Source organism: Protopterus annectens, chromosome 1.part1 (genome assembly GCF_019279795.1).
Source record: "Protopterus annectens isolate FY-2018-M chromosome 1.part1, PAN1.0, whole genome shotgun sequence".
Taxonomy (NCBI): Eukaryota; Metazoa; Chordata; order Ceratodontiformes; family Protopteridae; genus Protopterus; species Protopterus annectens.
The window spans coordinates 670,837,820-670,862,860 of record NC_056726.1 but is presented as its reverse complement, the minus strand read 5'-3'; the positions used below and the strand labels follow the sequence as shown (position 1 = coordinate 670,862,860).

Sequence of the window (25,041 nt, the reverse complement as noted above, 5' to 3'; positions counted from 1 at the left end):
ATGGAGCAAGGACAGGGATTTTACTCCAGACTCTTCCTGGTACCAAGACAAGAAAGCAAATGGAGACCTATTCTCGACCTGTCCGCTTTAAACACATTCCTCATTGTTCCAAAATTCAAAATGCTGACCCTACAGCAGCTTCTTCCCATGCTGGGCAAGGAGTCTTGGCTGATAACTCTAGATCTCAAGGAGGCATACCTGCACGTCCCCATACGACCAAATTGCAGAAGATACCTCAGATTTCTTGCAGGATCAGAGCATTATCAATTCTCAGCATTGCCCTTTGGCTTATCTACTGCGCCCAGAGTGTTCACGAAATGCCTGGCATCAGTAATTGCTCATTGCAGGCTCAGGGAATCCAAATCTACCCTTACCTGGACGACTGCCTGATACAAGCGGACAACAAAATCAAGTTAGCAGAAGACTTGAAAAGGGTCATTTACCTACTACAAGCCCTGGGATACACAGTCAATATAAACAAGTCAAGGCTGATACCATCCCAAAGGATAACCTTCTTGGGTGCAGAGCTGGACACATCGAAGCAAATGGCATTCCTAACAGTAGAAAAACAGGAACAACTCCCTCTATACTTCTTGGCATTAACAAAGCAGAACCATCTAACAGCAAGAAAAGTACTGCAAGCCTTGGGTTTCATGGCATCCTGCATAATATTGGTTCCACATGCCAGACTGCATATGAGAAAGTTACAGTGGTACCTAAGGAATTTATGGTCTCAGCACAAGCACAGCCTAGAAACCCAAATTCCAATAATTCCATGCCTGAAGCAAGAATTCCAGTGGTGGGCTCAGGCCTGTCAATTAGACAAAGGATTGCCCTTCCACAACACTCAACCAAGCCAAACCGTTACCACGGACGCCTCAGACCTCGGTTGGGGGGCCCACATGCTAGACAAGTGCATACAAGGCTTATGGACTCAAGACCAGCTGCACCTACACATAAATCAAAAGGAAATGCTGGCAGTAAAACTGGCAATTCAGACATTCAGACCATTTCTTCGACAAGGTCAACTGTTGATAAGGATAGACAACACCACAGTTATGTGGTACATCAACAAACAAGGAGGCACACATTCGTACCCTCTATGCCGGATGGCAATGGATCTCTGGAATGTGGCCCTGAGTTACAACGTTCAGTTACAAGCAATTTTTGTACCAGGAAAAGAAAACATTCTAGCAGACATACTAAGCAGGACTACCACGGATGCCCACGAATGGATGCTGCATCCGGACATCTTCAAAACCATTACAAGACAATGGGGACTCCCTCAAATAGACTTATTTGCATCCCCACGCAATCACCAACTAAAGAAATTCTGCACAAGGACGTACCACCCACTTGCTTGGAAGGTGGACTCCCTATCTTTCAGTTGGAAAAACCTGACAGCATATGCATTCCCACCACTTCCTTTGATGCACAAGGTGCTATTGAAGATCAAGGAGGACCGTCCAAGGATCATCCTGATAGCTCCAGACTGGCCAAGACAACATTGGTACCCATTACTGAGGAGCATGTCTCGGGAACAAATATGGCACCTACCCCTTGTTCCCTTGCTGTTAACACAGAACAACTACAACACCCTGCATCCAAACCTGAAAACACTGCAGCTAACTGCCTGGAACATTGCATAAGAACAAATAACCCAAATTTATCCCAAAGGGTAAAAGACATTATCTTGGAGGCTCGCAGACCCTCAACAAGAAAAAAATTATTCAGCAAAATGGAAAAGATATTTCATTTGGAGTACTGCAAAAGGAGAAAATGTGTCACTGGTAAACATAGCCAACATCCCGGAATACTTGGCAGAGCTCTTCCACAAAGGCCTGTCCTATTCTTCCATCAAGATTCATGCATCAGCTATTTCAGCAGAATACGACTTGGATCCTCCAGTCTTCTCACATCCTCTGCTCAGGCAGTTTCTGAGAGGAATTAAAAATGTAAAACCGCCTAGGAAGCCACCATTGCCAGCATGGGACTTGAACTTTGTGTTAGAAAAATTGACACTTCCTCCTTTCGAACCAGCAGCAACAGCAGAATTACAATACTTATCATGGAAAACTGCTTTCCTGTTGGCAATCACTTCAGCAAGAAGGGTATCTGAGCTACAGGCACTAATGGCAGTACAGCCCTTCCTGATCTTCCACCAAGATAGAGTATCCATGAGAACTAATCCTACTTTTATGCCTAAGGTGGTCTCCAGAGTATCTTTGAATCAGGCTATCCACCTACCTACATTCTTCCCCAACCCTCAGAACAGGGGAGAAAGGCTGTTGCATACCTTGGATGTGCATAGACAATTACGCTACTACCTGGACAGGAACAAGGGCAATAGGAAAACTGACCAGCTATTGGTAGCATATGCAACAGGAATGGAAGGAAAAGCAATTTCAAAACAGACAATCTCTAAGTGGATAGGAAATTGCATTAGATTTTGTTACTCCTACCATGGAAAGAAAACTCCAGAAAACATCAGGCCTCACTCTACAAGGGCTACAGCCACTACCACAGCTTTTCTACGAGGAGTGGCTACCAAAGACATTTTAGAGGCTGCTACTTGGAGCTCCGTGCATACATTTGCCAAGCATTATAATTTACCTTTATACTCCAGATCCCGAGCAGGTTTTGCCACTGCTGTTTTGCAAGGGATCTTAACTACACCTTAATTTTATCTCTCCTCCTCCCCCAGTTTTGCTATGGTATTCTACCCATTTGTAAGGACTGCAGATGCATCCTTGAAGGACATAGTACAGTTTTGTACCTACCATAAATGTAGATGTCCGATAGGAATGCATCTGCAGTCAGATCCTCCTCCTTCCCCTCTGTGGTACTCCTAGGGTATTTGCCCATCTTGTAGCTAGCTGGGGGAATCTATTATGGTGTATTTGTTTGTATATGTGTACATACATGCCTATTTTTTGTTTGCTCTCTACTATTTGGAATCATTTGCATTTATCCAAATTTAGCCTTCCTAGAGGGCACCTGGCATCTGGGGCAAGAAACACTGAGGAAAATGGCGTTGGCTGATGCCTTTATACCCGAATAACTGCAGCTATGACGTCGGGTGAAGTGCGACACCAGCCGAGGCCAGACCCAGACTTTGGAATCCGGCCGACCGAAGGGCTTCCTGACGACAGGACAACCCATTTGTAAGGACTGCAGATGCATTCCTATCGGACATCTACATTTATGGTAGGTACAAAACTGTACTTTTCTTATGCTGATAACAAAAAAGGCCTTCCTGTCTCAAAAGTGACCTTATCTAGATGGCTTTCTTCTGTCATCTCTGAAATTTATCACCTCAGGGGAAAACAGCTGTGCTGGAAACCTAAAGCGCATTCAACCAGAAGCTTAGCCACTTCCACAGCTTTTCAAGCTAGACTTCCATTAGACACTATTTGTGCAGCAGCCACTTGGGCCACTCCTCATACCTTTGTTTCTCATTACAAATTGGATTTGGCCTCCAGGGACAGAGCCAGTTTTGGCTCTACAGTTCTCAAGAGTCTGTTCCATTGAGCCACCCAGGATAGAGGTGCTAGGGACGCGGTCCCATCAAGCAGAATGAGCGAGATTGACAACTTAACATTGAGAAGTTATGTACCTACCATAACGTTCCATGTTAGTTGTCTTCTCTCGCCTTCTTTCTTGCGACCCTCCCTCCTTCCCCCTGGCCTGGACAGACCTTTTCTCTCTACATGGAAGAATGCTTCTTAAGACAATACAGTACTGGTCCTCCAAAACCATCCTTCAGGCTTTTTCTCTCCTTCTTTCTTCCTTTTGGGAAGTTTTTTATGCTAGGTGTTATTGCCTATAGACAACAAATGAGATCTGGGTACTTACCGCCTTGCATCATGGGATATGGGGCTGCCTCGAGCTGGTAAAAAGTGACTCTCGAGCTTAGCAAAGTGCCGAGTCGGAGCCGAGGATTGGCTCCGAACCCATCAAGCAAGAAAGAAGGCGAGAGAAGACAACTAACATGGAACGTTATGGTAGGTACATAACTTCTCATTTATTTACAGTACAGGTATTTCAACTCAGTTTCTTCTTCAAAAAAAAAGGCAGAAGCACATTGTTCAGGTAGCTTTCAGTTTGTGCACTTCTAAGATTTCTGAAACCATAGTCCACAAATATCTCTTTCTTGATGCACTTCAGAATGAGCCACTTAACATTCAATGTCGATTCCTAATAAGTCCACAAGTAAACTGGTACTTCATAATTAAAAACATACCTTTCTGGTACTCCTCAAGTAAGTACAACTTTTTCTTATTTTGGTATTCCCCAAGGGCTTCCACTTCTGGTCTTGCAAATCCCTCTTCAAGACAGGTAAATATTTCTGTTAACTATTCAGGTCTTCCTTTTAACAGCAGGATTGCAGGTGCTTTACACTTGACGTGTAAGATTCAATTACCATATGTTGTAGTATACACATAGCATGGCTGACTGTTATAAGCATTTGCTTTCATGGCAACTAGTATATAAACAATTTGTATAAATATAACAGTGTGCCACAGTTAATAAATATATGCACCATTTTGTGATATAGATGGCTTGTCAGTTCTACTTCAGTTTGTGACTCCATAGTAAGAGTTCAGTGACAACCTATCCAGCCACTGGACGGATGTCTTTGAGGAAGGTAATCTTTGTTTGCTCAAGGATATGTGAACTGTAATTTTATGTTAGTATTTGTGGCATAACAGTAAAACTGCGTATAATGGTAGTGTAAGGTAAAAACAATTTCCCTTTTGTCTCCATACACTTACTGTGTGCATGCTGATGTGGAACCACTCCGAGGGCTGAGGGAAAGACAGGAAACATTTAGCTATGAACACCAGTTCTTCATCTTAGGAGACCTGCAGTGGATGGTTATTGTTAACACTCAATTGGTCAGACTGAAAAAAATAATAAGATGTGTGTTGAAAAGCTAATTTTATTTCTTGTTTTTACAGTTAGAGTCCACAGATACGGCAGTATTAATCACCGATGCTATCGCTGGTAAACCGCATGTAGTAAAAGTGAGGGCAAAGGACTTCCTGGATTCTGGGAGTTGGAGCAATTGGAGTGCTGAAGCATATGGTGTCCCTTGGACTGGTAAGAACATGAAGTTTGGCAATACAGCTTATTACCAATGCATGGCCCATGCAGAAACTACATTTCTGCCATTTCCTGTCATGAAACATGAAGGCCTAATTTTTCTTTTCCTTTTTGCTGACTCAGGATAATGCATCTGTGATATGATATAAGAATTTATTGTGATCAAGTATTGTATATTTATTTACAGTTGGTTTGCTAGTCTTTCTAATGCCACACATTGGTGACTGTGAAACTTGGGTAGTACATATATGTTTTACATGTAATTAAAGATTAAAGCACCAGTTCATACAAAAGTGCAATCCAGGTGTCTTTTGGCCTCATCCCATTCTATTATTTTTCCCTCTCTAGTTATTTGTTCCCAATACTTTGGTTCCTATACAAGTTTTCTCTAGTAAATTCCAGCCCTTCATGCCTACTCTCTCTACCCCTACTTGCAGTCATCCTTATTGGAAAATTCTTCTTTCTCCATTCTTGTGTTGGCTTAGTGCTTAAAATAATTTTTGCTGTTTTATGAGTATAATATTCGGTATGCTGCTGTTATTCTCCTTAAGGATCTGCATCCAAAATCTATTTCTTGAATTTCCCGCCTGTTTCATTATTACTTCCTTTCACTTTGAAATACAACTTTCTTCTTGCATTATGTATATGAGCCTTAATTGTGTAGCTCTAAAATATTCTTTCAGATCAGGTAATCCTGAACCACCTTGTATTATTGCAAGGATCAATTTAACCCACTTAACCTTTGCACTTTCACCCTCCCAGATAAATTTCTTTAACTCCTTATTAACTATTGCACACAACTTCTCCTCTGGTTGATAAAAATGTGCCTGACCTATATATAAAACTAAAGGGGCTAAAATATCTTCACTGTTTGTATCTTACTATCCATATCCATAAACAAGAGCTTCCGACTTCTCAGTTTTTGTATTATCTTTTGCTTAGTCTCTTCCCACATATCTTTAGCTTCCATAGCAGAATACTTTTTAATCCATAATCCTAAATACTTCATCCTAACTTGTGTGCATAAATATGAGTATTGCTGAAACAATTCATGTGTGGGTACATCATTTGCAGCTATAAACTTTGTATTATTTTCATGAATTTTATATCCTGGAAAGATGTGAAACTGTCAACACTGAGATGTCCTTTCTGGATTTATCAGGTATAGAATAATATCAGCAAATAAAGCCAACTTTTCTTTATTATCATACCAATTATATTCTTGAATTTCTGAACCCTTTATTTTCTTTGTCAATGGCTCTAAATGTAAAACAAATAAAGGGGAATTGGACAGCAGTGTCTGGTTCTTTTCTTCAGACATAACTTATTAGAAAGGAACCCTCACACTTTAATTTTTGCCTCTAATCTGTCATATATCCTCCTTATTAACCTTATTGTATCAGAGAATGCAAATGCTCCCATTGCCTTTACTCATAAAATCTCAGCTTACTCTGTCAAATGCTTTCTTTGCATCATGACATACTTGTTCTTACCCCCACTAGAGTAGAAACATCCTTGATCTGGTCATTACTAACATGGGCGACCGTTGCTGTACAACAATAGTCAGCTGTTCCCTGGTTAGATCCGACCGCAAACTAATCACCTTTGAAATCCACCCCCACCCCCCAGCAAAAGCTAACTTTGGGATCCTAAAAACAGAGGTGGCTAACTTCACGGCACCCATGCAAATGGAGAATAGTTGCATGACTGCAGAATCGTACACCAATGCACTTGTACAAACACATACACAAATGCATGGATCTTGCCATACCCAATAGAACCAAGACACACTCCTCCAAAAAAAGAAAGCCAATCTGGTGGTTCCCTGCCATAAACAAACTCTACAACAGAAGGAGAAAACTGATGCAGAGTAAGGTGAAGTCCCAAGACTGGAAAACCTCCCTTATCTGCCTCAACAAAAAGTTGAGATCCCTCATCAAATCCTCTAAAACTAGGTATGAAAACAGAATTGCAGCAGATAGTAAAGACAACCAAAGGCCTTCTATAGTTATGTAAAGAATTTCCATGGCAATACCCAGATTTGCTCTGAGCTACTGCACAATGGTACCTCCTATACCGAGCCAACATATATTACCAGTATACTGGCCGACAGACTCAGTGCCAACTTTACCCCCCCAGACACACACACACACACACACACACACACACACACACACACACACACAGGTCCAATCACAATACCAGTAGATTGCCAGGCACCCAGTATTACTGCTGCACAGGGTTAAACATCACTGTTGAAGGCCAAGAATACAGCTTCTATGGGACCTGACAGTATCCCTGGTTGTGTTCTACATGAAGTACAGAATGAACTGGCACCTCACCTGTGTGCTCTGTTTAATCACAGCCTCACCTCAGGCTTTGTCCCTGCCGAATGGTGCACTGCCATAGTTATCCCTCTCCACAAAGGAGGAGCGACTACAGACCCTGGGAATTATCGTCCCATTAGCCTGACAAGTCTGATATGCAAAGCTATGGAACCCATCATCATGGACCTAATAAATAAGAATATAGGGAATCTCCAAACACTGGATCCCACACAGTTTGGTTTTGTGAAGGGTAAATCATGACTGCTCAACTTGGTCGATGACTTTGAGTCAGTCACCAGAGCTGTGGATGAAGGCAAGGTGGTTCATACAGCCTACCTTGATCTGGCCAAGGCTTTTGATACCATTCCCCACTCGGGAATCCTACAAAAACTCACTAAGCTTGGCATCAACCCCTATATCACTAAGTGGGTTGCAAACTGGCTCGTAGATAGAACCCACAGTGTGAAAGTAGCTGACTCCAAGTCAGACTGCCGATTAGTCACAAGTGGAGTACCACAGGGGGTTGGTCCTGGGTCCTCCCCTGTTTGGTATCTACTTCTCTGAAGTCCAGGCCAACACGAAGGGACTTTGGCTCACAAAGTTCGCAGACGATTGCAAGTTGCAACTATTATTAACTCCCCAAGTGATGTTGACGTCCTACAGAATGACCTCACTGTGACCAAAGACTTGTATCAGAACCATGGCCTTAAGCTTAATGCCAAAAAATGTCATCATCCCCTTTGGGGAAAAACCCGGTTCCCATGAATTACCACATTGATGGTAGTCCACTGAACACAGAAGATGTGATTTTGATCACCACATTGCCAGTGTGGTCAGAAAGTCCTTCTATGTGGCACATCTCATTACTAAGTGTTTTACATCCAGGAAGAAAGAGGACATTGTCTGTCTCCCTCTACTCTTCCCTCATTAGGCCAATCATCGAGTACAGTGCCCCATTTGGCATGTACCTCACTAGACACCTGCAACAACTGGAGAGGCCGCAAAGTACCTCACAAAGAGGGTCATGGGCCTTAAACACTTGTCCTATATGGACAGACTCAAAAAAAAAACTCCCAACTATTCTCTTGTCTCATATCGACTACTTAGAGGCGATCTCTGCTTGACTTACAAAGCGATGTCTGACCCAGCTCTGTTAGAAATGCTACTTCTAAAGAAATCCCAATCCCTCTGTACCACACACTCCAGAGACCTCAACCTCATTACCACAATTAACAGAACATGCTGGAGGGACAGGTTCATAACCCAGAGACTGCACATGCTATGGAACAGACTTCCCATACATGTCAAGCAGAGCACCGTGCTGACCCTCTTCAAGAGAAATCTTGATAAGTGGATGGGAAACAGAAAATTCACCCAGGGGATAACACCAGTGGCTCTACTCAACAGAGGCACTGTGAACTAAGGTTGGGTGGCACTATGCCAGGGTAATCCTATGGCTTGGCTTGTAAAGGCCTTAGGGCCATTAGTCTAGTACACGCCTATGAACCAACAACAGCTGTGTTTTCTTAGATTCATCTTCCCTTTGGATTATCACTGTTCTATTAAAGTCATATGTTTGCCACCCCTCCACAAAATCACATTGATCCATATATATTAATTTTGACAACACTTTCTGCAATTCGTTTATCGTGTATAGACATAAACACTTTAATAATCATGGTTTAAAATTGAAATGTGTCTATATGAAGGCTAGGTCTGATGGATCTTTACCATCTTTAGGTATTACAGCCACCACAGCTTTTTTCCAAGATGATAGTGTTTTCCCTCCTTTTAAAATACGGTTAAATAGAACATTCCAGATCTTTATCACTTTCTTCCCTCCTAACTTCCAAACTTCCACATGAATACCATCTATTCCTGCAGACTTTCCTCAAGATTGATTATACATCACAGTTTTTATCTCATCTGCTTCTGTCACAACTGTTAATCGTTGAACTTCATCTGCCTCTAACCTTGCCATACTTAAGTCTTCCATAAATGTTTCAATTTTTCTTTCTTGATTTCCACATTTTTTTGCAGTATACAATTTTTTTTTTAATTTCAAAAATATCTCCGACACCTCTATTAGATCTCTGGATATTTTTCTTTTTGGAGGCTCCCTTTCTACTTTTGTTTGCCTAAGTTGTTGTGCTCCAGAGTTATTATAAAAAAAAAAAGTTGTTTATTAGCAATCCTTCTAAACTTACAGATATTATCCAGATACTCCCTTGTTTTCTAGTAGTCTGCATTTGCACCACTTCTTGTTCCATGATATTCTTCTTAATCTTTACTTTAACCTTTTCAAACACTCTAAATAATTGCTGTTATTTCTTAAACAGTTATTTTTTTTATTTCATTCCTATTTTAAACTCATTTTTTCATTTTATCCCACACACTATTCTGAAGAAAGTTCTGTCTTCCCTGATAACTCTCAAATAATTTCTACTACTTATTCCTTAAATTCCTCTCCTTTTGATGGGTAGGTAGGAAAGTGTCATTGTCTCATTTTTACCTCTTTATCCTACATTTTTAACTTAGTTTCTGTTGGTTCATGATCTGAAATAGTTATTGGAAATTTGTCAAAACTTTCAATTAAATGCATATGTTCCTGTGAAAAATAATTTCCATCTAGTCTAGTCCAGTTATTCTGCCTTGGTTAATAACATGCAAATTCTCTTAGAGTTCCTACTACTGACTTCACATCTTCCATACCAAATATTTTCATACATTTCTTCAGAAATCTACCTTTTATTTTATTTTCAATTTTATATCCCCTAGATACATCCTCACTGTAGCAAATCAAATGCAGTCCCGAACTATAAGTACTTTTTACAGGAGCATTAATCCAGATCAGCTATTCAAAAATAAGAGAAAACATCTCAGCTCTACATATAGTCTATCTAGTGCACTTTTACACAGCATCTCTGACCCCCAGCAGCTCAAGATTACAACATATTCACCTAAACTTCCTTTTGTCCAGCCTTTCTTTTGTTTTTACATGGTAATGCATATTTTTGTGAAAACAAAAACAGAACTTGTTTACATTAATGTCTTTATCACATAGAACAATCATTAAAAAGACTCGCCCACAACCTCAAATTTAAAATTCCCCAATAGCATAGGTTCATAGGTAGGTACTAGGCTATCTGCCCGAGGGCATTTATAAGCCTAGCCAGAGTGTGTCGGCTTTCACCGCCCATTGATTAATTAACTGATCCTCTGTCAAGCAGAGCCAATGAAGTGATCCCAGGGGTGTATTTTCTGTTACCCATCCACTCGTCAAGGTTTCTTTTGAAGAGTGTTAGTGAGGGTCCTCTGCCTGATGTAATTTGGAATTTTGTTCTAAAGCATGGGGAGTCTCTGTGACAGGAATATATCCCTCCAGCATGTTCTATTTATTGTTGTGGCGAGGTTTAGCTCACTAGAGCGTGCGACTTGCAGTGACTTGGATTTCTTTAGGTGGAGCATGTCCATCAATTCTGAGTTGGACATGGCTTTGTAAGTCAGGCAGAGATCACCTCTGAGTAAGCTATACTACACAAATCTGTCTTACTGTATTGTATGTAGTTTATATTATGCAATGTAAACATATACTATTAAAAATGCTTTGCTTATAGGTACTTTTTCCCTTTTAGTGTCTTTCTAAACATTAATAACGTAAAACTTACTAGTTTAACAAAGTCAACAAAAGTCCAGTCTTTCTGAGTTACTTTTTCTCACAAAGCCAGATATGATTGATGATGTTAAGTTGTCAATCTCGCCTTCATTCTTGCGGGATGGGTTCGGAGCCGATCCTCGGCTCCGACTCGGCCACTTACTAAAGCTCGAGAGCTTATTTTACCAGCTCGAGGCAACCCTATATCCCATAATGCTAGGCGATAACTCCCCAGATCTCGTTTGCTGCTTTTGCTTGTGAGGTGCGTATTTTTTACCGGCTCCTCGTAAGTCTTTTGAATACTAGTTTTCAGTCACCCTTTTTGGTTAGTTTTTCACCCAGTTGTTTTTTAGTACTTAACGACTACTTTTAATCCTATTCCTGTTAATACCTTTCCTTTTTTTCCCCTTATATCCCCCCCCCCACACTCTTAGGTTAGGCCTTAAGCCTGCCCCTTTCCTAGTTATTTCTTAGGGATTCTGTGGAGTGTTTGGGTGTGTCAGTATCCCACCTAATATTTTTATTGTTTTTTGAGTGTTGTGTGTGTGTGTTTCTTTTTCCTTTTGTGCTCACTCAGCACTGTTATGTCGAAGGAACCAAAGGAAACTAAGGTCTCAGGCTTTAAGAAGTGTGACTCGTGCTGTCAGAAAATGTCTCTGACAGACTGTCACACTTCTTGTGTTTACTGCCTGGGACCCCTGTACCTGCAGGACTCTTGTTCTGTGTGTCATGCGTTCAGTCCAAGAGTCCTGCAGGAGTGCAGGAACAAACTAATATTGAGGGGCTTGTTAAAGCCCGAGGGCTCCCCGACTAAGTCTGCGTCGGGGAGGCCTTCGCAACCAGCAAAACCATCGGCTCCGAGTACTAAGCCTTCGGCTGCTGGCTCTTTGTCTGTGCCTAGATCGGCTCCGGCTGGAGCCGATCCCTCTGAGTCGCAGATTCCTGTCTCGGCCCCACTCGGTGCCGATACCTCTGAGTCCATGCATTCATGGTCGGCTCCAGCTGGAGCCGACGTGTCTTCGGCTCCTTTGGCTCCATCCAGATCTAAGAAGAGGTCAAGATCCCCTTCATTGGAGTCCATCCATTCAGCTCCGAGATCCCCCCCTGCTCTCAGAGCGGAGCCATTGGAGCCAATCTTCTCGGTCATCCAGGCTTTCAGACCACGACCTTGAGAGAGTGGTAAGTAGGCTGTTAAAGTCTCAGGCATTGGCCCAAATGATCTGTAGCCCATCTCATCAGACAGTAGCTATTACGACTCCACCTACTTTTCCTCCTTCGACTCTCCCTCAGAGTTCGGAGCCGGAGCTCCTCGGAGCCATGACTATTGTGGCGTTGGAGCCGATACCTCCCCCTTCGGCTCCTTCGTCTTCCGCTCCGATCTCCTCCTTGATGCCTTCATTGGAGGGATCCGGGCGCCTGGTCTCTCTCGTCGGCTCCGAGGGGGCAAGTGGCATCGGACCATTGTCCAACTCCATTCTCCCCCTCTGAGCGTTGGCACTGGTGCGCTCGGCCCCGACATCGGCCTTGGAGCCTTCTCTGTTGGTGCGGCCTGGGGTTCCCACCTCTTCGGAGCGGGAGCCCTCTGGCCTTTCTGATAGGGGAGCCTTCGAGGTGATGAGGAGTGTACTAGCCCCCAGGGCATAGTCATTGGTCATCTCCATCAGCTCCTCCCACTACAGTGCCTGCTGATGTCTCTTCCCACTCTCTTGCTCCCAGACCTAGAGATCCAACGCCTCAGGTTTTCCCACTGGGAATATCTTCCTCTTCCGAGGCTTCTCCTGACCTGTCAGTGGAGCCTCCGCGTAAGAGGACATGTAAGAGGAAGCATGTGGACTCCCCTGAGTCCATTACGTCTGACACCGACTTGGATGAGTCAGAGGGATCCCCAAAGTCCCCCTCTGAGGATGTCCCTTTCTCAGACATCCTAGAAATCCTAAAGCAGAGGGGGAACTGGTCTTCCCTTAATCCTTCCGAAGACGAGTTGGTGTACCTGGAGGCGTTTGCTTCTCGACCCTCCACCTCCTGGGGGTGTCCGCCTTTCGACCCACTTATGGAAGTAGTGGCTCGGAAGGCGTAGTCGACCCCGGATTCAGTGGAACCCACCCCTCGGAGGCCATCTAAATTCATCACAGCACCAGTTGACAAACAATTCTTAACAAAAGGTGTACCGGCAGATGCCATGGTGGTGGCTGTAGCCACCAAGAAGGAACTAGCTGATCCTTCAGTACCTATCCATCCTCCTAATAAGGATTCTAGGACCATGGATAGGTACGGTAAGCGGATGTTTTCTTCAGCGACCTTTGCCATGCGGTCGCTGAATTACTTGTCACTTCACCCGACTTCAGAGAGATATTCTCAAAGAGTTGGGAGAAGTCTTACAGGATCCGTTAGCTGCTGGGTCCCAGGATAAAATCAACTCACAGCTTGGAACCCTAAACTCGATTGTTAACTCCTCCATGCGTCTAATTTCATATGCAGCCGATGGAGTGAGTAGGGCTGCGGGCACAGGAGTGGCCTTAAGGCGTCATGCCTGGATGCAGCTGTGTAATTTTGCAGATCCTTTCAAGGCGTCCTTCACAAATTCCCCTTTTGATGGTTCGGCTTTGTTCGGATCTCAAGTGATAGACACCTTGACCAGATGCGAACAAGATGGCAAGACTCTTTCTGCCGTAAAAGTCCGTTTCTCCACCCCTTCAAGACCATACCCTAAGGATCAGAAGGGTGGGAAAATGTGGTTCCGCAAATCTCAAGGAGTCACGCCTGACGCAAGAGGTCAGTTTACCCCCAGAGGCAGAGGGGGTAACAACAACAGACGCCATCCTAGGGGCAGAGGGGGTCCGCAGAACCAAGGTAGCAGGGAGCCTCTCTCTGACAAACCCTTCCAGCATCCCTGAGATGTTGCCCGATTGTCCACCTTCGGAGGCAGTCGGGGGAAGATTGTCGCTGTACCCAAAAACCTGGCTTTCCCTTACTCAAGACAAGAGGGTACAGTCGATCATATCTGAGGGTTTCAAAATTCCCTTTATCCAAACCCCAATTCAGTAAAAGGGAACCCTTCCAGACGTTCCACTCGGTCTAAGGGAACTAGCAGTACCAGAGATATCAAAACTGCTAGCAAAAAGAGCCATCCAGCCAGTCCCAGCAGACCAACTAGGATCCGGAATCTACTCAAGGTTCTTTTTGGTACCGAAAAAGACAGGGGACTGGAGACCAATATTAGATCTCAGCAAATTAAACAAGTTTGTAAAGAGAACAAGATTCCGGATGGTCACGCTACAGTCCATTCTACCCTTTCTGGGCAAGGACAGTTGGATGTGCTCCGTGGACCTTCAGGATGCGTACTATCACATCAAAATCCACAGGCGCTCCAGAAGGTTTCTCCGCTTTCGGCTGGGGGCCAGTCACTACCAATTCAGAGCCCTGCCCTTTTGTCTCACTACAGCCCCCAGAGTGTTCACCAAATGTATGGCAGCAGTTACGGCTCACCTGAGACAGCAAGGATTCCAGGTGTTTCCATATCTAGACGACTGGCTCCTCACTGCCACCACCAGGCATCAACTTCTCCAAGCCAGAGCTTACACCATTCACATTTGCAGAGGGCTAGGAATCTCTATAAATTTCGAAAAGTCTGCCTTGTCAGTCTATTACCTTTATAGGTGCCAACTTGGACACCATACAACTTTCAGCAAAGTTAACAGATCAAAGGGTCTTAGATATTCAAAACCATGTCCATGTTCTTCTTCAGAGCGACAAAATTCAGGCCAGGTATGTCCTGAAAGTATTGGGTTTTATGGCGGCCGCCATAACACTTCTTCCTCTTGCAAGTTTTTACATGCGTCTTCTACAGTGGATGCTTTTCTCCCAATGGTCCTTTCAGCAACTCCCTATGCACCACAAGATCATGATAACTCCAACTTGCAAAAGTCATCCGTCCTGGTGGATATTGTCCCCTCAAGTCCATCAAGGCAGACCCTTTGTTCCTCCTCCCCCGGTCGCCACGGTTACATCGGATGCCTCCCTGATCGGGGGGGGGGGGCATTTTCAGGGCAGGATGGTCCATGGCACTTGGCAACCTTTCGAACGCCACCTGCACATAAATGTCCTAGAGATGAGAGCAGTGCTTTTAACGTTGCAAGCCCTCCACGACTCTCTTCCCCTGGGAACTATTGCAATCCAAACGGACAAATATGTCCTTAGTGTGGTATATCAACAAGCAAGGCGGAACCAAGTCCTATCCCCTGTGTCGAGAGGCACTCAGACTTTGGCAATGGGCAGTCTCCTCTCAGCGGTTTCTGATAGCAACGCATATCCCCGGGAAGTCCAACATCATAGCGGACAGGTTGAGCAGAGCTATACTCATGCCACACGAGTGGTCTCTCAAACAATCTGTGGAGTAAGGGATTTTTCAGAAGTGGGACCTTCCTTGCTGCAATCTTTTTGCTACACTCCAAAACAGCAAATGCCTCGACTTCTTCACCCTCTTCCCCCTTTCATGCCATCCCCTCAGAGATGCTCTAGTCCAAGATTGGCCTCGGGGACTTCTCTGTGCCTTTCCACCCTTTCCTCTAATCCCATAAGTAATTCAGAAAGCAACTGCCTTGAGAGCCAAGTTGATTCTCATTGCCCCTTATTGGCCTCGACAGATATGGTTTTCGTTCCTACATCTTTATCTTTTGGTACAGCCTTGTCATCTGGACCCAGCTCCAGATCTGCTGACCCATCAGTCGGGGCAGCTGCACCAATCCCTACATTCTCTCAACCTCACTGCTTGATTGCTCCACTTCCGTCTTTAGCCAGACTTCCTATGATTTCTAATCCCATCCGGGATATCATAGTAGCTTCCCTTAAATCTTCCACCAGAAGGATTTACACTAGTAAATGGAAACATTTCTCCTTCTGGGCAAAGGCAAGGAATATAGATCCCTTTACTGCCCCAATTAATTCGGTCTTAGACTTCCTAGCTGAAATTTTTCATTCAGGGTCTTCTGCCTCTACAGTAAAAGTTCAGTTGGCAGCCATATCGAATTTTCATATAGGCTTGTCGGACCACAACATCGTGTCCCATAAGCTTTGCAAAGCTTTCCTTAAAGGTGTATTTTTACTTAAGCCTCTGATCAAAGACCCTCCACCTCAGTGGGATCTTAATTTAGTCTTAACATCATTGATTTTTCCCCCCTTTGAACCTGCGGTCTCCTGTTCGTTGAAATTTCTTTCCTGGAAGGCACTCTTCCTAGTCGCCATTACTTCTGCTAGAAGAGTATCTGAGCTTCACGCCCTCTGCATTCGTCCTCCCTACTTAATCTTTCATAAAGACAGAGTTTCTCTAAGGACTAATCCATCCTTCTTACCCAAGGTGGCTTCGCAGACAAATTTAGATCAATCAATTGATCTCCCAGTTTTTTTCCCAAACTATACTAATAGAGCGGAGCAAAAGTTACATTATCTAGATGTTCACCGCCAGCTCCGATACTATTTGGATAGAACCAAACAAATAAGGAAGTCTGATCAGCTGTTTTCATCATATGCAGAAAATAAGAAAGGCCTTCCTGTATCTAAGGTAACCCTATCCAGGTGGCTGTCTTCTGTGATTACATCTATTTATCAACTCAGAGGCAGAGAATTAACTTCTAAGCAAAAGCCCATTCAACTAGAGCACTAGCTACATCTACAGCTTTTCAAGCTAGACTACCAATAGGCACTATCTGTGCGGCAGCCACATGGGCCTCTGCTCATACCTTTGTTTTGCATTAAAATTAGACATGGCCTCCAGGGACAGAGCAACATTTGGTTCCACCGTTCTCAAGAGTCTGTTCCAATGAGCCACCCAGGATGAAGGTGCTAGGGATGCGGTCCCATCCAGCAAGAATGAAGGCGAGATTGACAACTTAACATTTAGAAGTTATGTACCTACCATAACGTTCCATGTTAGTTGTCTTCTCTCGCCTTCTTTCTTGCGTCCCACCCACCATCCCCCTAGCCTGGACAGACCGAGAAGATCTTCCCTTCTTTGAAGGGTCCTTATATTCCCTTGTTTCACCATCTAGGTGTCCTAGGATATCTATAGTGTAGATAATGATCTTTGGGAGTTTTTATCCCTCTTCCTCATCCTTTCCAGTTGGAAGATTTTGTTTTATTGGCCTATGCTAGGTTTTTCAGCTTCCAAACGAGATCTGGGGAGTTATCGCCTAGCATTATGGGATATAGGGTTGCCTCGAGCCGGTAAAATAAGCTCTCGAGCTTTAGTAAGTGGCCGAGTCGGAGCCGAGGATCGGCTCCGAACCCATCCAGCAAGAAAGAAGGCGAGAGAAGACAACTAACATGGAACGTTATGGTAGGTACATAACTTCTCATTTTATAACCTCACGTTTATTCACTTACTCCAATCTTGCTGGTCTTCTTTCTGTTCATCTTCATCTCACAACACCAGACTCTGGTTCAAGTTCAAAGTACTCCTGATTCTTCTAGTTAACTGTTGTGTTATTTGTCTCTCAAGCATTTTCCTTTGGACTATTCATAGGTTAGTACTAAGCTAACTGCCCTTGTGAGTCATTGTAAGCCTAGCCAATTATCCCTTGTGAGACTCAAACCCTGCACCTTGTGTTTGTAAGGCAAACACTTTAACCATTAGGCCACCCTTGTTAAAGGTTTCACTGGCAAAGTCCCTCTATGAGCTTTATTGTCAGAAGAATAAGAAGCAGAGTCCCTTTCTGTTTGATTATAGGTTCATAGGTTCATACTAGGCTATCTGCCCAAGGGCATTTATAAGCCGAATAAAAACTATGCCTATCATTTTGCTGTGCCTCTGTCAAGCAGACGCTGAAGTAATCCATATCTGCAATCTCCCATCCATTGGTCAAGATTCCTCTTGAACAAGACCAGAGAGGTGCTCTGCCTCACATGTACCGGGATTTTGTTCCACAGCATAGGGAGTCTCTGGGTGATGAATCTGTCCCTCCAGCACGTTCTATTTATAACCGTGTCAAGGTTTAAGTCTCCCGCCCTTGTGGTTCTGATAGTTGACTTTTTGTTGGAAACACTTTTGTAGTCCCTCATTAAGCCTGTCTTGCATCAAAAAAAAATTGTTAATCCTCCAGGAAAAAATATTCTGAAGATAGCTGAATGCAGTAGCTTTAATATCACACCTGCCTCTTGACATTTCCTGATTGCTGGGGAAAAAAATTGCATCTCTTCTGCCTGGTGTACAGTGAATAATCATTTTCAACAAACACTCTGCTATCTCAGATTTTTAACACTTTGCCCTTCTGCCACAGTTTTGTCAGGATCAAAACTTTCTGCTGCTATGATTGTGTGTTTACTAATATGGGTCTTGGTTGATTTCTCATGTCTAGGTTTGGAGCATACAATTGATGTGTCCTTTCAGTTAACAAATCTTCCTGTGGAATAACAGCCCAGTTGCTTATTTGTGCTTTTATAAAATTAGTAGTCTGTTCATCCAGTTTTTCTGGTACAGAAGAAAATCTCAGGCTTTCTCTTTATGCCGTGTCTTTTCTAACTGTACCATTTTTTGAAACCGCTCTTCTTGAAGTCTCATACTCGGTCAGCCTTTTTTTTTTTTTGTAGGTTAATAGATAAATACTAGGCTAGCTTCCCTTGCCGACCATTTTAAGCCTACCAGTTTCCCTTTTTGTGCTTGAATTAACCTATATAATTTGGTTACAGATTGGCCTTACTCATCCCATGGTGTATAGTTATATATTACCCCTAATAGGAATAACTGGGATCATATCCGAGACTATTTGAACAGACCCATGCATGGGATAAAGCATTTAGGAGCTGCCTCTGTCCATTAGTAATACAGAGTGCAGACCTGGGGTAAATGTTTTGTTTCCCATCCTTAGATCCATGTTGCTCTTGAACATGGACAAGGATGAACTTATTTTTATGTGGATGGGGGGAGTCTGTTCCAAGGCAATTGTATCATAGTTTCATAGTTTAGTACTAGGCTATCTGCCCTGGGGCATTTATAAGCCTAGCCATAGTGATGTGGCTTTCGCCATCCCATATAATGGTACAAAAGTGTACAGAATAGATTTAGAATACTGTGCTTCTGTCTAGTAGTGACACAGAGAAGACCCCCTTACATAATAGAATTAGTTTACTGTGCCTCTGTCTAGTAGTGAGACAGAGATGACCCCTGGGGTAAACCTACAGTCTCCCATCCACTCGTCAAGATTTCTCTTGAAGAGAGTCAGTGAGGGTCTCTGCCTGACATGAACTGGGATTCTGTCCGAGAGTATGGGAATCCTCTGAGTTATGAATCTGTCCCTCCAACATGTCCTATTCATATTTGTGCTGAGGTTTAAATCTTTAGCTCTCGTGGTTCTGATGGATTTGGATTTTTTGAGGTGAAGCATGTCCATCAATTCCTGATTGGACATGGCCTTGTATGTCAGGCACAGATCACCTCTGAGTAGGCTGTATGCTACTGAATAGAGCTGGAGTTTCTTTAGTCTGGCAGCATATGACATATGTTGGAGACCCTTGATCCTCTTGGTGAGGTACTTTTGGGGTCTCTCTAGCTGTTGCAAGTGCCGGGTGAGGTACATACCAAATGGTGGGGCATTGTACTCAATCATGGGCCTGATAAGGGAGGAGTATAGGGGTACAATGACCTCCTTTGATCTGGATGTGAATCCCTTCATGATAAGGTGGGCAAGGTAGAAAGTCTTTCTAACCACTTTGGCAACGTGGGTGTCAAATGAGAGGTCACTATCGACTTGGGTCCCCAGGTCTCTGATTACTTTTTCCATACTCAGTGGGTTACTGTCTATGTGATAATTTGTGGGTACTTTGTTTTTCCCAAACAGGATGACTATACATTTTTGGCATTTAGTTTAAGGCCAAGATACAGCTGTCCCTACAAAACATTCTGTTGATGTTGCGGAAGAGGTTTAGATCCCTAGATCACTTATTTCCTATCCCATTTGACTTGCTTGATATGCAGTAATTACATCAGTATTGGGGTGGTGGATGCCTTTTATGCCAGACACAGGTCATCTGTTAGCAATCTGTAGGATACCGAGTATAGTGACAGGGCTTCAAGTCACTCCATGTAGGACATGTTGTTTAGGCCTTGTATCCTTTTAGTAAGATATCTCTGTGGGTGTTCAGTTGTTGCATCTGTTTGAATAGATACATGCCAAAGGGGGTATTATATTCAGTGATTGGCCTAATGAGGACTGGTTAAAGGGCAAAGTGACATCCCTAGGTCTAAACACAATCACTTTGTTTGTAAGCTGTGTAGTATAGAAGGGCTTTTTTACAGCAGTGGACACATGATGGTCAAATGCTAGGTTACTGTCAAAATAAGTTCTCAAATCCCAGATAACTGGGTCAACTCTTAAGTTTTTTATTTCCTTCATCATGTCTGAGTCATTTGGCAATCCACTGGGTGACATAGGGGCTTATCCCATTTTATTTAGCTTTTCTTCTATGCCTGACTGGACAACTTTGTCAAAAGCTTTGGCCTGGTTGAGGTATGTAGTGTGTACCCTTTTGCCTTCATCCATTGCTTTAGTGACCTTTTTAAAAATAGTCCATTGTGTTGAGTAAGCATGAGTAATCATGAGTTGCCCTTAACAAATCCAGAATGAGATGGGTCCAGTGTTTGAAGGTTTCCTATGTCTTGATTGATTAGTTCCATGGTACATCTTTCCATGTCTTGGCATAAAATGCTAGTCAGACTTATGAGTCTTTTGCCTGGGTCTATGGATGGTCTTCTCTTATGCTGGGGAATAACTGTAGCTGTTTTCCATTCGCTTTGTACAAAACCTGTATGGAGGCTGTGATTGAACAGTGCTATTAGGGGTTGGCTAAATCCTGCTTCATGCTATGAAATGTGCATCCAGGAATATTGTAAGGACCCATTGATGCAGTATTTTTAGCTTTTGATAGCACTTTTAAGACTTGGTCTTGTGGATTAGATGGAACTGAGCCAGTTTTAGATATATTTTAAAGGACAGACTGATGGGAGAGAGGGGTAAAATTCCAGCTATATTTGCTTTATCTTTAGTGTTGTTGTAGATAACATTATTCACAATCACCTCAGCTCAGCTTATTGCTGCTTTCTGCTTTTAGGATTACAAAGATAACTAAAAAGTTCCTTTATTTTATTTATTTATTTTATTTTACATTTGTTAACCGGGCTAGTCCAACTGGATATATGTCCATTTTCAGTGGAGGCCCGGGGAGAAAAGCTCCGCTATAAACTACTAAAACAAGTTAAACTTATACAAAAAATATAAAATAATGCAGAAATAAAGAATATATAATAGTATTTAAGAAACGTAACATAACCAACTGCAAGTTGCCTAAGGATCAGAGTACAAAATGAGGCTTAACATAGAACAAAATGATGAATACCAAGCAAGAATACTCTGTTGCAGAATTGAAAAGAAAATAAATATAGATATGTATTAATTTGAAGAGGACGTTCAAGTGGGGTAGAAATTAGGAAAAATAAATAAGGGGATAAAGGAATCAGAGGGCAGGAAAGAAAAAAGTTCAACTAGGGTTGGTACAAGAGCAGAGCCAGTGGTTGGAAAGGAAGAGTTTTACTTTAGCTTTAAAAAGTGGGAGTGAAGATAGTGTAGAGAGGTATTGAGGTAGTTGGTTCCATGTTCTGCCAACTGAGTTGGAGAATATGGAGTCACCTGCTGAGTTATTTGATCTTTGGTTTGGGTAACTATCTTAGCTTCAGAGTTGGCTTTGGTGGATTTTATTTAGCTCCTGAGTTGTTTGTTTATTTCAGTGTCATGGGCTGTAACATTCTGAGAATTTTTCTTCTTACTTTTGCTTAAAATTATTTTCCTTTTATTGTAAAGCTTGTTGATATATTGTTCAGTTCATCCTCTGATTTTTGCAGTTTTATCAGTTCATCTGAATAGCAAGTTAAAGCTTCCTCTATTTTTCCAGAATTTTGTAATTTAAGTTTATGTAGTCCGTTAGTGTTCCCTTTATTTTAATCAGATCTGTGCATTTGATTAATTTTTTCCTCTAAATTACTGGAAGTAAGTCTCCATAGACAAGGTTCCATACCATGTAGTGGCCAGCTACAGGTCACTCTCTGTGAACCATGAAGTTCATAACTCTTACCTTGATCTACTAGATGCGTTCACCATCCAACCATATACCTTATTAATGGAAGACTTTAACTAACCATCTATAGACTGGGAAACGTATACTGCCTCTACCTCACAGGCACAGCATTCCCTGGACTTAACACAAAATGAAATTCAACCCAGAAAATCCAGCAAAACCCTTAACAGTTAGGAACTATACTAAAGCAAACTACATCCTATTAAGTGCCGGTCTCTCAAAATTCATGGCTCCCGAAACCCCAAGGACACGGCTCGTTGAAAGATGTGCGTCAGCGCTGGCAACTCTGCACGTAAAAATCTACTGCCAATCATTAGTGGACCGGAGTTCCGCTGTGGCGACCCCTAACAGGGAAAAGCCAAAAAGACACAACATTGGTGGAATCCTTACTTTAATAGGCTATATAACAAATTTAAAAAGTTGTGGTCAAAATCCGAAAGAGCTACTCTCATAGAAACAAGAGCTCTTTGATTTAACTAAATAAGAAACTAAGAGAATCTAGTGAAGTCCAGCAAGGTCAGTTATGAGGTCAGGATAGCCTTGACTGGTGCAAAAGCCACAGATTAAAACGCAGTGCAAAGAAATGCATTGTAATGCCCTTTGGTAAAGCATCCACCCAAGCTAATTACTTCATCGGTAAAACACCACTTAGAGTTGGCCCAATAGTATAGACAGTAATCTGGCATTTGATCAAAACGTAGCCAAGATAGTTAAAAAAAAATCATTCTGTGTCCCCTAAGGAAGTAATAGTACCACTCTACTAAGCCCTTATCAGACCCCTGATTGAGTACAATGCCCCCTCTGGCATGTACCTAGCCAAGCGCTTGCAACAGCTGGAATGCCCTCAAAGGTTCCTCACCAGAAGAATTCAGGGTATGAATACCATGTCCTACACGGATCACCTTAAGGTCCTATTTCTTTATTCGGTCTCCTACAGGTTACTGAGATGCGGTCATCTATGCGTAGCTTATGAGGTGTCTTTGGATCCAGCTCTGATGGATCTCTTGCACATCTGCAAGACAGGCAACACCAGAAACACTAGATCCAAGGACATGAACTTTATCTGCAACATAAATAGAACCTGCTTGAACAACTGGTATGTGTCTCAAAGGATCCTGTCAATGTGAAGCAGAGTTTATCCCTGATTGTGTTCAAAATAGTTGTATTTATTGGATTTGTGCACCTGGCTACAGTTTCAGCTTTATCACTGTCGTGACCTTATTTTCCTGTGTTCAAAAGAAACCTTGATATCTGGATGGGAAATCGCAGATTCACCCCCTGGCCTGGCCCCCATGTCTGTGATGGGCAGAGGTCGAAAGTAAGTAAATTAATGCCCAGCTAATATGCTAGGAGTCTAAACAAAAACTCCACTCCCTAGAAGCTATCTTCACCCTAGAGAATACTGACATCTGTGCACTCACTGAGACTTGGTTGAAAGCCACAGAGAGCTCACCGACAGTGCAAGGTTATAATGCCTTCTACACATTTAGACCAGCTGCTACACAGACAGGGACTAAAGGTGGAGGGGTCTCGATTTACATCAAAAGTGAATATACCTCAAGGCTGATCAAACACTAAATGCACTTAAGATTCTCCATGGTCAAATCACTGTAGGCAAAATCCCATACCACTTTCTTGCAAGCTATAGGCCCCCCTCAATGACCCAGGAAACCCATACCATGTATTTAAACGTATTGAAAATCCTCGTTATCCAACCCAATACAGCATTTGTGGCACCTTTTATTACCCCAGTATTAACTGGTAATCGTGTATTGCACCAAACATACAGGCACAGAGATTCCTGGATTTTTTAAACATAAACTCCCTTGACCAGATTGTCAGTAGACCAACTAGGGGTGCAACCATACTGGATCTGGTCCTCAATAACTTGGGGGAGAGCTGCACACCACCTAGTATAATGTCTTCTCTGGCAAGGTCAGACCACAAAATGGTCTCCTTTGAAATAAAAATAAGTCTTGAAATCCGAGCTAACCCTGGAATTTTCAGGAACTACTCTAAGGCTAACTTCCTACTGTTAAGTGATGGACTGGCAAAATTTCATGCCCCCATAAACTCTGAGAACGTTGCTGCCTAAGCTGAACTGTTCACAGAAACCCTATGCAAGCATTTCAAAATATGTATAGAGGCAGCTGTACCTACCAGGAAGAAGTACAGAACTAACTCAAAAAACAAGCCATCGTGGTGGAATCACACCAGTAGGCTGTATAACAGAAGGAAGAAAATCATGACAACAGTTAGGAGGTGCAACACCCAGCAGGTTAAAAGCACTATCATCAAACTAAGCAAACAACTCCGAGGAAAAATAAAGTCTACCAAAGCCAAATTTGAGGTAAATTTGGCCTCCCAGGCCAAGGACAACCACAAGGCATTTTTTAGCTATGTCCGTAATATCAAAGGTAATATACAACTGAGTGCAGAGCTCATTCTCACCTATACTGAGCCATTACAGCAAATTTACTGGCTGACAAATTAATTTCCAACCTTGCCACGTCTCCCCCTCAACCTTCTCTCAGGAAATACCATCAAATATAACTCCCCCTGCTATCATTAGGAAAAAGGTTTTTAATGTTTTCTTTAAGGCAAAGAACACTGCATCAGTGGGCCCAGAGAAAATCCCAGGATGCCATCTAAATAGCATGAAACATGTCTTTTCAGGGCCTCTGGAATTATGTAACTGTAGCCTCCAAATAGGCTTTGTGCCTCATAAATTGAGAAGAGCAGTAGTCATCCCTCTGCACAAAGGTGGGCCATGTAGAGACCCATAAGTCTAACTAGTGTCATATGCAAAGCCATGGAAAGGATTATCATGGAAAT

At 42.8% G+C, this 25,041-nt stretch overlaps 1 protein-coding gene across 1 annotated transcript in view; it reads left to right on the top strand.

The window, feature by feature from the left end:
- Positions 1-25,041, top strand: part of IL11RA (interleukin 11 receptor subunit alpha) — a gene marked incomplete in the record, with an annotated part of 3,068,236 nt that overhangs the window by 2,228,214 nt on the left and 814,981 nt on the right. The window contains 1 exon segment of the mRNA XM_044077548.1: positions 4,962-5,103. Within this exon segment, the coding sequence (XP_043933483.1) occupies positions 4,962-5,103 (142 nt within the window).